General features: G+C 51.2%; 1 protein-coding gene across 1 annotated transcript in view; it reads left to right on the top strand.

Moving 5' to 3' along the window:
• Positions 1-1802: 1802 nt before the first annotated feature.
• Positions 1803-11953, top strand: part of rnf166 (ring finger protein 166) — a 312897-nt gene continuing 302746 nt past the window's right edge. The window contains exon 1 of the mRNA XM_079249164.1: positions 1803-2097. Coding sequence (XP_079105290.1) covers positions 1919-2097 — 179 coding nt within the window. The 5' untranslated portion in view covers positions 1803-1918. The remainder of the gene's footprint in view (positions 2098-11953) is intronic.

The following is an 11953-nucleotide window of genomic DNA, read 5'->3' as shown; positions in this document are numbered from 1 at the left end:
TGTGTGTGTGTGTGGGTATATATACCAGGGGTTTCCAGCCTCTACACGACGGCTCAGCTGATCCCACAGGTTTTCAATGGGATTCAGGTCTGGAGAGAGTGCAGGCCGTTCCATTTGAGGTCCACCAGTCTCCAACAGCCGTTCCCTGATGATGCGGACTCGATGAGCAGGAGCATTGTCGTCCATGAAGATGAAATTAGGCCTGTGCTGTTCATGTAAGGGCACAATCACTGGATTAATGATGTTATTCAGGTAGTATGGGCTTGTCACTTTACCATTCACAAAGTGTAGGGCAGTTCTGTACCAAGTGGACACCCCTGCCCACACTGTAACACCGCCACCACCAAAAGCTGGCCTGGTGACAACAGTGGCTGATGCATAGCGCTCTCCCTGACGTCTCCAACATCGTTGCCGGCCATCATTTCTGCTCAGTGTGAATCGACTTTCATCAGAGAACAGCACTGAGGCCCACTGGTTCCTCGTCCAGCGTAAATGCTCCCTGGCCCATGCAAGACGATGATGCCTGTGCCTGGTGGTGTGGTCAGGTACCCGTGCAGGTCGTCTAGCACGCAGACCACGCTGATGGAAACGGTTTGGAATGGTCTGACGTGACACTTGGGTGCCTCTCACCTCTCTTAAACGTGCCTGGAGTTGAGTGGCATTCATCATCCGGTTTCTCAGGGCAGTGTTCACAATGTAGCGGTCATCAGCACGGGATGTGGCCAAAGGACGTCCACTTCTAGGCCTTTCTGTGACTCTTCCAGTCTCTCCATATCTCTGTTGCAACCTGCTGATGACACTCTGTGACACTCCAAGCTCAGTGGCCACTTCTGTCTGAGAACGTCCTGTTTGAAGCATCGCAATGGCAAGGGACTGTTGTTCCATTGTTAGGTGTCGTCTTGGTCTTATGATGTCAAAATGTGAACAGCATGATGAGGACAACTGTTTAAACACCAGCTCTAATTGAACCAGGACATTTATTGGTCAATTCAAGGATCACACACCTGCCGTGATTTTTGCCGTTAAGCTCCTTGTTAGAGAACAGCAACTTGTGCAAAATTTATTGAAACATTTAACAGTTGGACATGTGCATTTAAAAGCTTAGAGAAGATCACATTAAGTTCACCTGTACAGGTTTGAATGCATTTTAGGCTTGTTGGGAAATTTCACCCAAAAGCTGAATATCCCTAACTTTTTGTGAATAGTGTATATATGTGTGTGTATATATATATATATACATATATATGTGTGTGTGTGTGTGTGTGTGTGTGTGTGTGTGTGTATGTATGTATACACCTGTGTTGCATTCACTGAAGTCCCGAATTTACCAAACTACCTGAATATTTAATGTCTCAGTTAATGTAAACTTATTTCTTCAGGGCAGAAAAATTATTCGGGGCTTGAGCCGGGAATGCCGAGGCCAGGCGACGCCCATGGCCTGGAGCGTGTCACCATCCTCTACTAGGCTACAGCAGGTTCACACACACACACACACACACACACACACACACACACACACACACACACACACACACACACACACACACACACGATAACAAGACTTCAACCCCCAGAAAGCAATGCGCGCATCTCCATAGAGGGCTCCCGTCGTTTTTGCGCATGCTCCATGCATCAGATTCAACAGATCTGTAAGGTGTGTGGATGGGACAGGAGGCGCGATCCTGGTGTTTATCGATCAGCTCTTTAATTTAGGTCAGTCTCGTCGCCTCGCGCTCACGCCACCCGCAATGTTTACCTCTTCGGCATGTCGTGTCCAGTCTGAGACGTTTCATCTTCTGGTTCTTGTTTGACAAGCCGCGCAGGTTCCACACATGGACAGTCGAGCATGCTCTCCTCGGGCTGAACGCTTCTTTCTGTCGGCCACAGCTTTTACCCACAGCGGCTTCTCTCCGGCTCCATGATGGCGATGTTCCGGAGCTTTGTCTCAGGGAGCACCCAGCTCCGCCAGCAGCAGCAGTCGAGCGGCGGCTCCGGCTCGCCAGCAGCCCCGGCGGAGGGCATCGAGAGCCGGTTTTCCTGCCCCATCTGCTTAGAGGTCTACCACAAGCCCGTCAGCATCGCCAGCTGCGGCCACACGTAAAGTAGCTGCTTGGATGTTGTTGGTGTGTGACGAGGCTCGTGCATGACCACAGACACTCCAGATCCAAGATGCTCGTGCATCAAAACTCTGCATCAGACTAAAACCTGGTCCTCCGTGGTCCCGGTTCAGAATAATACCTGGTCCTCGGTGGTCCAGGTTCACACCAAAACCTGGTCCTCCGTGGTCCCGGTTCACACTAAAACCTGGTCCTCCGTGGTCCCGGTTCACACTAAAACCTGGTCCTCCGTGGTCCCGGTTCAGAATAATACCTGGTCCTGGTGGTCCCGGTTTACACCAAAACCAGGTCCTCCGTGGTCCCGGTTCAGAATAAAACCTGGTCTTCCGTGGTCCCGGTTCAGAATAATACCTGGTCCTCGGTGGTCCCGGTTTACACCAAAACCTGGTCCTCCGTGGTCCCGGTTCAGAATAAAACCTGGTCTTCCGTGGTCCCGGTTCAGAATAAAACCTGGTCCTCCGTGGTCCCGGTTCACACTAAAACCAGGTCCTCCGTGGTCCCGGTTCAGAATAATACCTGGTCCTCGGTGGTCCCGGTTTACACCAAAACCTGGTCCTCCGTGGTCCCGGTTCAGAATAAAACCTGGTCTTCCGTGGTCCCGGTTCAGACTAAAACCTGGTCCTCCGTAGTCCCGGTTCAGAATAAAACCTGGTCCTCCGTGGTCCCGATTCACACCAAAACCTGGTCCTCCGTGGTCCCGGTCCAGACTAAAACCAGGTCCTCCGTGGTCCCGGTCCAGACTAAAACCTGGTCCTCCGTGGTCCCGGTCCAGACTAAAACCAGGTCCTCCGTGGTCCCGGTCCAGACTAAAACCAGGTCCCTCCGTGGTCCCGGTCCAGACTAAAACCTGGTCCTCCGTGGTCCAGGTTCAGAATAAAACCTGGTCCTCCGTGGTCCCGGTTCAGAATAAAACCTGGTCCTCCGTGGTCCCGATTCAGAATAAAACCTGGTCCTCCGTGGTCCCGATTCACACTAAAACCAGGTCCTCCGTGGTCCCGGTTCAGACTAAAACCTGGTCCTCCGTGGTCCCGGTTCAGAATAAAACCTGGTCCTCCGTGGTCCCGATTCACACTAAAACCAGGTCCTCCGTGGTCCCGGTTCAGACTAAAACCTGGTCCTCCGTGGTCCCGGTTCAGAATAAAACCTGGTCCTCCGTGGTCCCGGTTCAGAATAAAACCTGGTCCTCCGTGGTCCCGGTTCACACTAAAACCTGGTCCTCCGTGGTCCCGGTTCACACTAAAACCTGGTCCTCCGTGGTCCCGGTTCACACTAAAACCTGGTCCTCCGTGGTCCCGGTTCACACTAAAACCTGGTCCTCCGTGGTCCAGGTTCACACTAAAACCTGGTCCTCCGTGGTCCCGGTTCACACTAAAACCTGGTCCTCCGTGGTCCCGGTTCAGACTAAAACCTGGTCCTCCGTGGTCCCGGTTCACACCAAAACCTGGTCCTCCGTGGTCCCGGTTCACACTAAAACCTGGTCCTCCGTGGTCCCGGTTCACACTAAAACCTGGTCCTCCATGGTCCCGATTCACACCAAAACCTGGTCCTCCGTGGTCCCGGTCCAGACTAAAACCAGGTCCTCCGTGGTCCCGGTCCAGACTAAAACCTGGTCCTCCGTGGTCCAGGTTCAGAATAAAACCTGGTCCTCCGTGGTCCCGGTCCAGACTAAAACCAGGTCCTCCGTGGTCCCGGTCCAGACTAAAACCTGGTCCTCCGTGGTCCAGGTTCAGAATAAAACCTGGTCTTCCGTGGTCCCGGTTCACACTAAAACCTGGTCCTCCGTGGTCCCGGTTCAGAATAAAACCTGGTCTTCCGTGGTCCCGGTTCAGAATAAAACCTGGTCCTCCGTGGTCCCGATTCACACCCAAACCTGGTCCTCCGTGGTCCCGGTCCAGACTAAAACCTGGTCCTCCGTGGTCCAGGTTCAGACTAAAACCTGGTCCTCTGTGGTCCCGGTTCAGAATAAAACCTGGTCCTCCGTGGTCCCGATTCACACTAAAACCAGGTCCTCCGTGGTCCCGGTTCAGACTAAAACCTGGTCCTCCGTGGTCCCGGTTCACACTAAAACCAGGTCCTCCGTGGTCCCGGTTCAGACTAAAACCTGGTCCTCCGTGGTCCCGGTTCACACTAAAACCTGGTCCTCCGTGGTCCCGATTCACACTAAAACCAGGTCCTCCGTGGTCCCGGTTCAGACTAAAACCTGGTCCTCCGTGGTCCCGGTTCACACTAAAACCAGGTCCTCCGTGGTCCCGGTTCAGACTAAAACCTGGTCCTCCGTGGTCCCGGTTCACACTAAAACCTGGTCCTCCGTGGTCCCGGTTCAGAATAAAACCTGGTCCTCCGTGGTCCCGGTTCACACTAAAACCTGGTCCTCCGTGGTCCCGGTTCACACTAAAACCTGGTCCTCCGTGGTCCCGGTTCACACTAAAACCTGGTCCTCCGTGGTCCCGGTTCAGAATAAAACCTGGTCCTCCGTGGTCCCGGTTCACACTAAAACCTGGTCCTCCGTGGTCCCGGTTCACACTAAAACCTGGTCCTCCGTGGTCCCGGTTCACACTAAAACCTGGTCCTCCGTGGTCCCGGTTCAGACTAAAACCTGGTCCTCCGTGGTCCCGGTTCAGACTAAAACCTGGTCCTCCGTGGTCCCGATTCAGAATAAAACCTGGTCCTCCGTGGTCCCGATTCACACTAAAACCAGGTCCTCCGTGGTCCCGGTTCAGACTAAAACCTGGTCCTCCGTGGTCCCGGTTCAGAATAAAACCTGGTCCTCCGTGGTCCCGATTCACACTAAAACCAGGTCCTCCGTGGTCCCGGTTCAGACTAAAACCTGGTCCTCCGTGGTCCCGGTTCACACTAAAACCAGGTCCTCCGTGGTCCCGGTTCAGACTAAAACCTGGTCCTCCGTGGTCCCGGTTCACACTAAAACCTGGTCCTCCGTGGTCCCGGTTCAGAATAAAACCTGGTCCTCCGTGGTCCCGGTTCACACTAAAACCTGGTCCTCCGTGGTCCCGGTTCAGAATAAAACCTGGTCCTCCGTGGTCCCGGTTCACACTAAAACCTGGTCCTCCGTGGTCCCGGTTCACACTAAAACCTGGTCCTCCGTGGTCCCGGTTCAGAATAAAACCTGGTCCTCCGTGGTCCCGGTTCACACTAAAACCAGGTCCTCCGTGGTCCCGGTTCAGACTAAAACCTGGTCCTCCGTGGTCCCGGTTCACACTAAAACCTGGTCCTCCGTGGTCCCGGTTCACACTAAAACCTGGTCCTCCGTGGTCCCGGTTCACACTAAAACCTGGTCCTCCGTGGTCCCGGTTCAGAATAAAACCTGGTCCTCCGTGGTCCCGGTTCACACTAAAACCTGGTCCTCCGTGGTCCCGGTCCTCGGTGGTCCCGGTTCACACTAAAACCTGGTCCTCGGTGGTCCCGGTTCACACTAAAACCTGGTCCTCGGTGGTCCCGGTTCACACTAAAACCTGGTCCTCCGTGGTCCCGGTTCACACTAAAACCTGGTCCTCCGTGGTCCCGGTTCAGAATAAAACCTGGTCCTCCGTGGTCCCGGTTCACACTAAAACCTGGTCCTCCGTGGTCCCGGTCCTCGGTGGTCCCGGTTCACACTAAAACCTGGTCCTCGGTGGTCCCGGTTCACACTAAAACCTGGTCCTCGGTGGTCCCGGTTCACACTAAAACCTGGTCCTCGGTGGTCCCGGTTCACACTAAAACCTGGTCCTCGGTGGTCCCGGTTCACACTAAAACCTGGTCCTCCGTGGTCCCGGTTCACACTAAATCCTGGTCCTCCGTGGTCCCGGTTCAGACTAAAACCTGGTCCTCCGTGGTCCCGGTTCAGACTAAAACCTGGTCCTCCGTGGTCCCGGTTCACACTAAAACCTGGTCCTCCGTGGTCCCGGTTTACACCAAAACCTGGTCCTCCGTGGTCCCGGTTCAGAATAAAACCTGGTCCTCCGTGGTCCCGGTTCACACTAAAACCTGGTCCTCCGTGGTCTCGGTTCACACTAAAACCTGGTCCTCCGTGGTCCCGGTTCAGAATAAAACCTGGTCCTCCGTGGTCCCGGTTCACACTAAAACCTGGTCCTCCGTGGTCCCGGTTCACACTAAAACCTGGTCCTCCGTGGTCCCGGTTCACACTAAAACCTGGTCCTCCGTGGTCCCGGTTCACACTAAAACCTGGTCCTCGGTGGTCCCGGTTCACACTAAAACCTGGTCCTCCGTGGTCCCGGTTCACACCAAAACCTGGTCCTCCGTGGTCCCGGTTCAGAATAAAACCTGGTCCTCCGTGGTCCCGGTTCACACTAAAACCTGGTCCTCTGTGGTCCCGGTTCACACTAAAACCTGGTCCTCGGTGGTCCCGGTTTACACCAAAACCTGGTCCTCCATGGTCCCGGTTCAGAATAAAACCTGGTCCTCCGTGGTCCCGGTTCACACTAAAACCTGGTCCTCCGTGGTCCCGGTTCACACTAAAACCTGGTCCTCCGTGGTCCCGGTCCAGAATAATACCTGGTCTTCCGTGGTCCCGGTTCAGAATAAAACCTGGTCCTCGGTGGTCCCGGGTTCAGACTAAAACCTGGTCCTCCGTGGTCCCGGTTCACACTAAAACCTGGTCCTCCGTGGTCCCGGTCCAGAATAATACCTGGTCTTCCGTGGTCCCGGTTCACACTAAAACCTGGTCCTCGGTGGTCCCGGTCCAGAATAATACCTGGTCTAGGGTTAGGGGTCATCGGCCTATCCGTACCTTAGCGTTTACCGTGGTAATGTCGGCGTATCCGTACCTTAGCGTTTACCGCGGTAATGTCGGCGTGTCCGTACCTTAGCGTTTACCGCGGTAATGTCGGCGTATCCGTACCTTAGGGTTTACCGTGGTAATGTCGGCGTATCCGTACCTTAGGGTTTACCATGGTAATGTCGGCGTATCCGTACCTTAGGGTTTACCGCGGTAATGTCGGCGTATCCGTACCTTAGGGTTTACCGCGGTAATGTCGGCGTATCCGTACCTTAGCGTGTACCGTGGTAATGTCGGCGTATCCGTACCTTAGCGTTTACCGCGGTAATGTCGGCGTATCCGTACCTTAGCGTTTACCGTGGTAATGTCGGCCTATCCGTACCTTAGCGTTTACCGCGGTAATGTCGGCGTATCCGTACCTTAGCGTTTACCGCGGTAATGTCGGCGTATCCGTACCTTAGGGTTTACCGCGGTAATGTCGGCGTATCCGTACCTTAGCGTTTACCGTGGTAATGTCGGCGTATCCGTACCTTAGCGTTTACCGTGGTAATGTCGGCGTATCCGTACCTTAGCGTTTACCGCGGTAATGTCGGCGTATCCGTACCTTAGGGTTTACCGCGGTAATGTCGGCGTATCCGTACCTTAGCGTTTACCGCGGTAATGTCGGCGTATCCGTACCTTAGCGTTTACCGCGGTAATGTCGGCGTATCCGTACCTTAGCGTTTACCGCGGTAATGTCGGCGTATCCGTACCTTAGCGTTTACCGTGGTAATGTCGGCGTATCCGTACCTTAGCGTTTACCGTGGTAATGTCGGCGTATCCGTACCTTAGCGTTTACCGCGGTAATGTCGGCGTATCCGTACCTTAGGGTTTACCGCGGTAATGTCGGCGTATCCGTACCTTAGGGTTTACCGTGGTAATGTCGGCGTATCCGTACCTTAGGGTTTACCGTGGTAATGTCGGCGTATCCGTACCTTAGGGTTTACCGCGGTAATGTCGGCGTATCCGTATCTTAGGGTTTACCGCGGTAATGTCGGCGTATCCGTACCTTAGGGTTTACCGCGGTAATGTCGGCGTATCCGTACCTTAGGGTTTACCGCGGTAATGTCGGCGTATCCGTACCTTAGGGTTTACCGCGGTAATGTCGGCGTATCCGTACCTTAGCGTTTACCGCGGTAATGTCGGCGTATCCGTACCTTAGGGTTTACCACGGTAATGTCGGCGTATCCGTACCTTAGGGTTTACCGCGGTAATGTCGGCGTATCCGTACCTTAGGGTTTACCGTGGTAATGTCGGCGTATCCGTACCTTAGCGTTTACCGTGGTAATGTCGACGTATCCGTACCTTAGGGTTTACCGTGGTAATGTCGGCGTATCCGTATCTTAGGGTTTACCGCGGTAATGTCGGCGTATCCGTACCTTAGGGTTTACCACGGTAATGTCGGCGTATCCGTACCTTAGGGTTTACCGCGGTAATGTCGGCGTATCCGTACCTTAGGGTTTACCGTGGTAATGTCGGCGTATCCGTACTTTAGCGTTTACCGTGGTAATGTCGGCGTATCCGTACCTTAGGGTTTACCGTCGTAATGTCGGCGTATCCGTATCTTAGGGTTTACCGCGGTAATGTCGGCGTATCCGTACCTTAGGGTTTACCGCGGTAATGTCGGCGTATCCGTACCTTAGGGTTTACCGTGGTAATGTCGCCAGGATGGGCGCTTAGCTGTGATTGCGTGTGGGATGAAACTGGGGAGAAAACTGTGCATTTTATCGGAAAACACGATCGGTAGATTTTTTTTTTTTTTGATCGGATTTATATTGTCAGTTGATAATTATCGCCCACCAATATTATCATGCATCCTTAGCTGTATGGTGGTGTTTGGGTCTGGGTCTGCTGATGTACCATTCTGGACCATTTTAATTTATTCTACAAGCCAGAAATTGTGAACTTGGTTTTAAAATTCTGAATTAAAGCTTGAAGCCAGATTCGGTCCGTGGTGAAAACAGGTTTCTTCCATCTGAGGCAGCTGGTGGAAGTTAAACACTTTTTAGCGCGTCCGCACTTAGTAAAGGCAGTAATCCATGCCTTTGTAACGACCCGGCTGGATTACTTCAACGCACTTTATTTTGGGGTGAGTCAGTTGTTTTCATCTCAACTGCAGCTGGAACAAAATGCAGCTGCACGTCTTTTAACTGGAACACACAGATATGAGCACATCACCCCGGTTTTATCATCTCTTCACTGGCTGCCCGTGCACTTTAGGATCCATTCTAAGCTGCTTTTATTTGTTTTTAAATGTGTGAATGGCGCTGCCCCGCGGTACCTCTCTGAGCTCCTCCATCCCTACACACCCTCTGGTCTCTCAGGTCGGCTGACCAGCTGCTTCCATCAGTACCGAGGAGGAAACGGAAGCTCAGAGGGGACCGGGCCTTTACACCTAAACTGTGGAATGAGCTTCCTTTCCACGTTAGACAGGCCTCCTCTGTATCTGCTGTTAAATCTGTATTGAGCTGGCTTTCCACACAATAACTTAACTTTTTAGATCTGATTTTATTTAGATTGTTTTAATTTGATTGCTTTTATTTCTCTGTTTTTAGATGCCTGTAATTTTTGTCCTGAAGTTGTCCTAATGTATGTTATTTATTCTGGGTTTATTTTCAACCCCCCACAATGTGGCACTTTGGTCAACATTGTTCTTTTAAAGTGCCTTATTAATAAAGTTGTATTGTTATAGCGAACAACCAGTTCGTCAGGGGAAGAAAGAGAATTTGGGGTCAGGATGTCATTATTACCACAGGAGAGGACGGCCATGTTGATGGCCTTGATATTCAGGAAGGATTGTCATGTATGCTAGCAACCATGACAACGTTCACCTACATTTGTAGATGTACTTGCTGCAAACAATGCAAGAATGCTGCGGACATTCAATAGTGGAGCGCCTCTAGGGTTTAAATTAATACTGCACCTCATGCAAATGACACATTACCTCGCATCAACGTGCACAGGCCACGTGCCAAACGTACGCTAAGAATGCGTGGGCGCTGTGATACGTCTGCAATGCCTTGCCGGCAACAAGTGTATCTCAGGCCTTAAAGAACTCATCCACGGCCAGACTAGGGCTGCAACGGTTCGTCAACGTTGTCGACAGAAATCGACCATAAAATGGGATTCATTGTTGACTACTGTCACCTGATGGGTTTTTTCCAACGGAGTGAGGCATCTCACTTCATCACAATCTCTGCAGAGAGTCGCAGCATGCACAATGGTGTCTCTGCTGGCCGGTTATATACACAGAAGTGGCAACAACCCGTTCGCAACAACGCTGGTTACCAAAACATCTCAAGTTTGGGAACATTTAATCAAAGGAAACAAAAAGATCTCCTGCAGAGCAGACCTCGCTCATCATGGCAGCATGTCGGGATGCACGAGCATTTAAAGAGGGAACTCGTCGGGCGTTTAAATGAAACGGAGTCTGATTCGCCTCGGTAAGATTTCCTTCTACACTAACTAGCAAACTGAGACATGAACAATAAAACGTCTGACTGCCTGACTAAGGTATTTCACATTAAACGCCTGCAGTGTGAAGAAGAGCCACCACGGAGCCTTCCTGCAGAGGAAGCAGACCCTGCAGGAGGCCAGCGCCCTCAGAGTCCGTCTGGAGATGCTGATCTGCGATGTGAAGACGCTCATTTCATTCAGTTTGTTTGGAAAACTCTAAAATCTGACGGTTTTAATGACATTTATAGCTGAAAATAAAGAATTCAGGATGTTGGGATTGTAAGCTGTGCAGTTCACTAAAATCCAGTTTTATTTACTGTTTTACTGCTGCTAATGTTCCCTTGGTTTAGACCAGGGGTGTCCAAAGTCGGTCCTCGAGGGCCGCTGTCCTGCAGGTTTCCCATGTATTCTTGTTCCAACACATCTAGCTTCCACTAAATGGATAAAACAGCCAATGTCGTGCACAACTGATTAAGTTCTACTACTAATTAATTTGAATCAGGTGTGTCTGAGCAGGGATACATAGAAAACCTGCAGGATTCTGGCCCTCGAGGACCGGAGCTGGACACCTCTGGTTTAGAGTAAAAACATGTTTACATGATTTTATTATTTATTTTTAATTTTAAATAAAAACATTTCCCTGTCCTTATAAAATGGACATAAATTTATTTATTAATGGGTTTGTGTCTATACTTGGAGCACTGTTCCGGTCAGATGGTTTTATATTACAGGACTTTTCTCTTTACCTTCTGTAAACACACCTTTAGCAACCAAGTGGATTAAAAGAGACATTTTACACTGAAGTACCATCTTGCTTGTATTATCATTTGCCGCATAATTAAAGAAACATCATGCTAAATTAAAAAAAAAACCCAAAAAAGATCTGTTTAGTCGACTGATTGTTTCACTAGTTGGTGACGAGTTGACGATTAAAGCAGTCGTTAGTTGCAGCTCTAGGTCCTTAACCACCTGCAGAGATCGGAGAGCCGCCTCTGCTTCCTCATGCCTACTAATCTCTCCCCTACCGGTCTCATTGGCTACGGTTACATGATGTTTTTCATTCAGAATTAACGGATTCTCCAAATGAAGATTTACATGAAACACGTCCTTAATTCCTCTTCCGAGCGGCGGGTTGGGAAGGGTTCTGATTGGACAGAGGGAGCATGTGACGTATACCGGAAACAAAGTCGTCTCCCTGCTTCTCGTCTTTTCAGACGTAACTTGTAAAAACTACAAAATAAGAACCAGTTTCTGCTATTTTTATTCTAAATGTGAAGTGACAGCGCAACACCAGCATACTACTTCACTTTCTGCAGCAACTGAGAAGGAATGAACTTTTATTTGGAATTAAACAGGAATTAAACTCCCATGTAAACGCACGGACTGGCAGTTCAGAAGGGTGGGTACTCTGATGGGGCTTTTCCACTTTCAACCCTGGTTTGCCAGAGCCAGACCTGGTACCGGTTCTTTGGCTTTCCACTGCCTAAGCACCGGCTCCTGGTTCCTAAAACTGGTTCTATCCTGTCACCAAGTCTTTGCTGGGCCAGAGTTAATAACCGCTTCGCGTTGTGGGGGAGGGATTACCTGGCCAAGTTGGACTGACATCTTC

The sequence above is a fragment of the Telmatherina bonti genome (assembly GCF_933228915.1).
Source record: "Telmatherina bonti genome assembly, chromosome: 11".
Classification (NCBI taxonomy): Eukaryota; Metazoa; Chordata; class Actinopteri; order Atheriniformes; family Telmatherinidae; genus Telmatherina; species Telmatherina bonti.
This window is presented reverse-complemented; position numbering and strand designations above follow the sequence as displayed.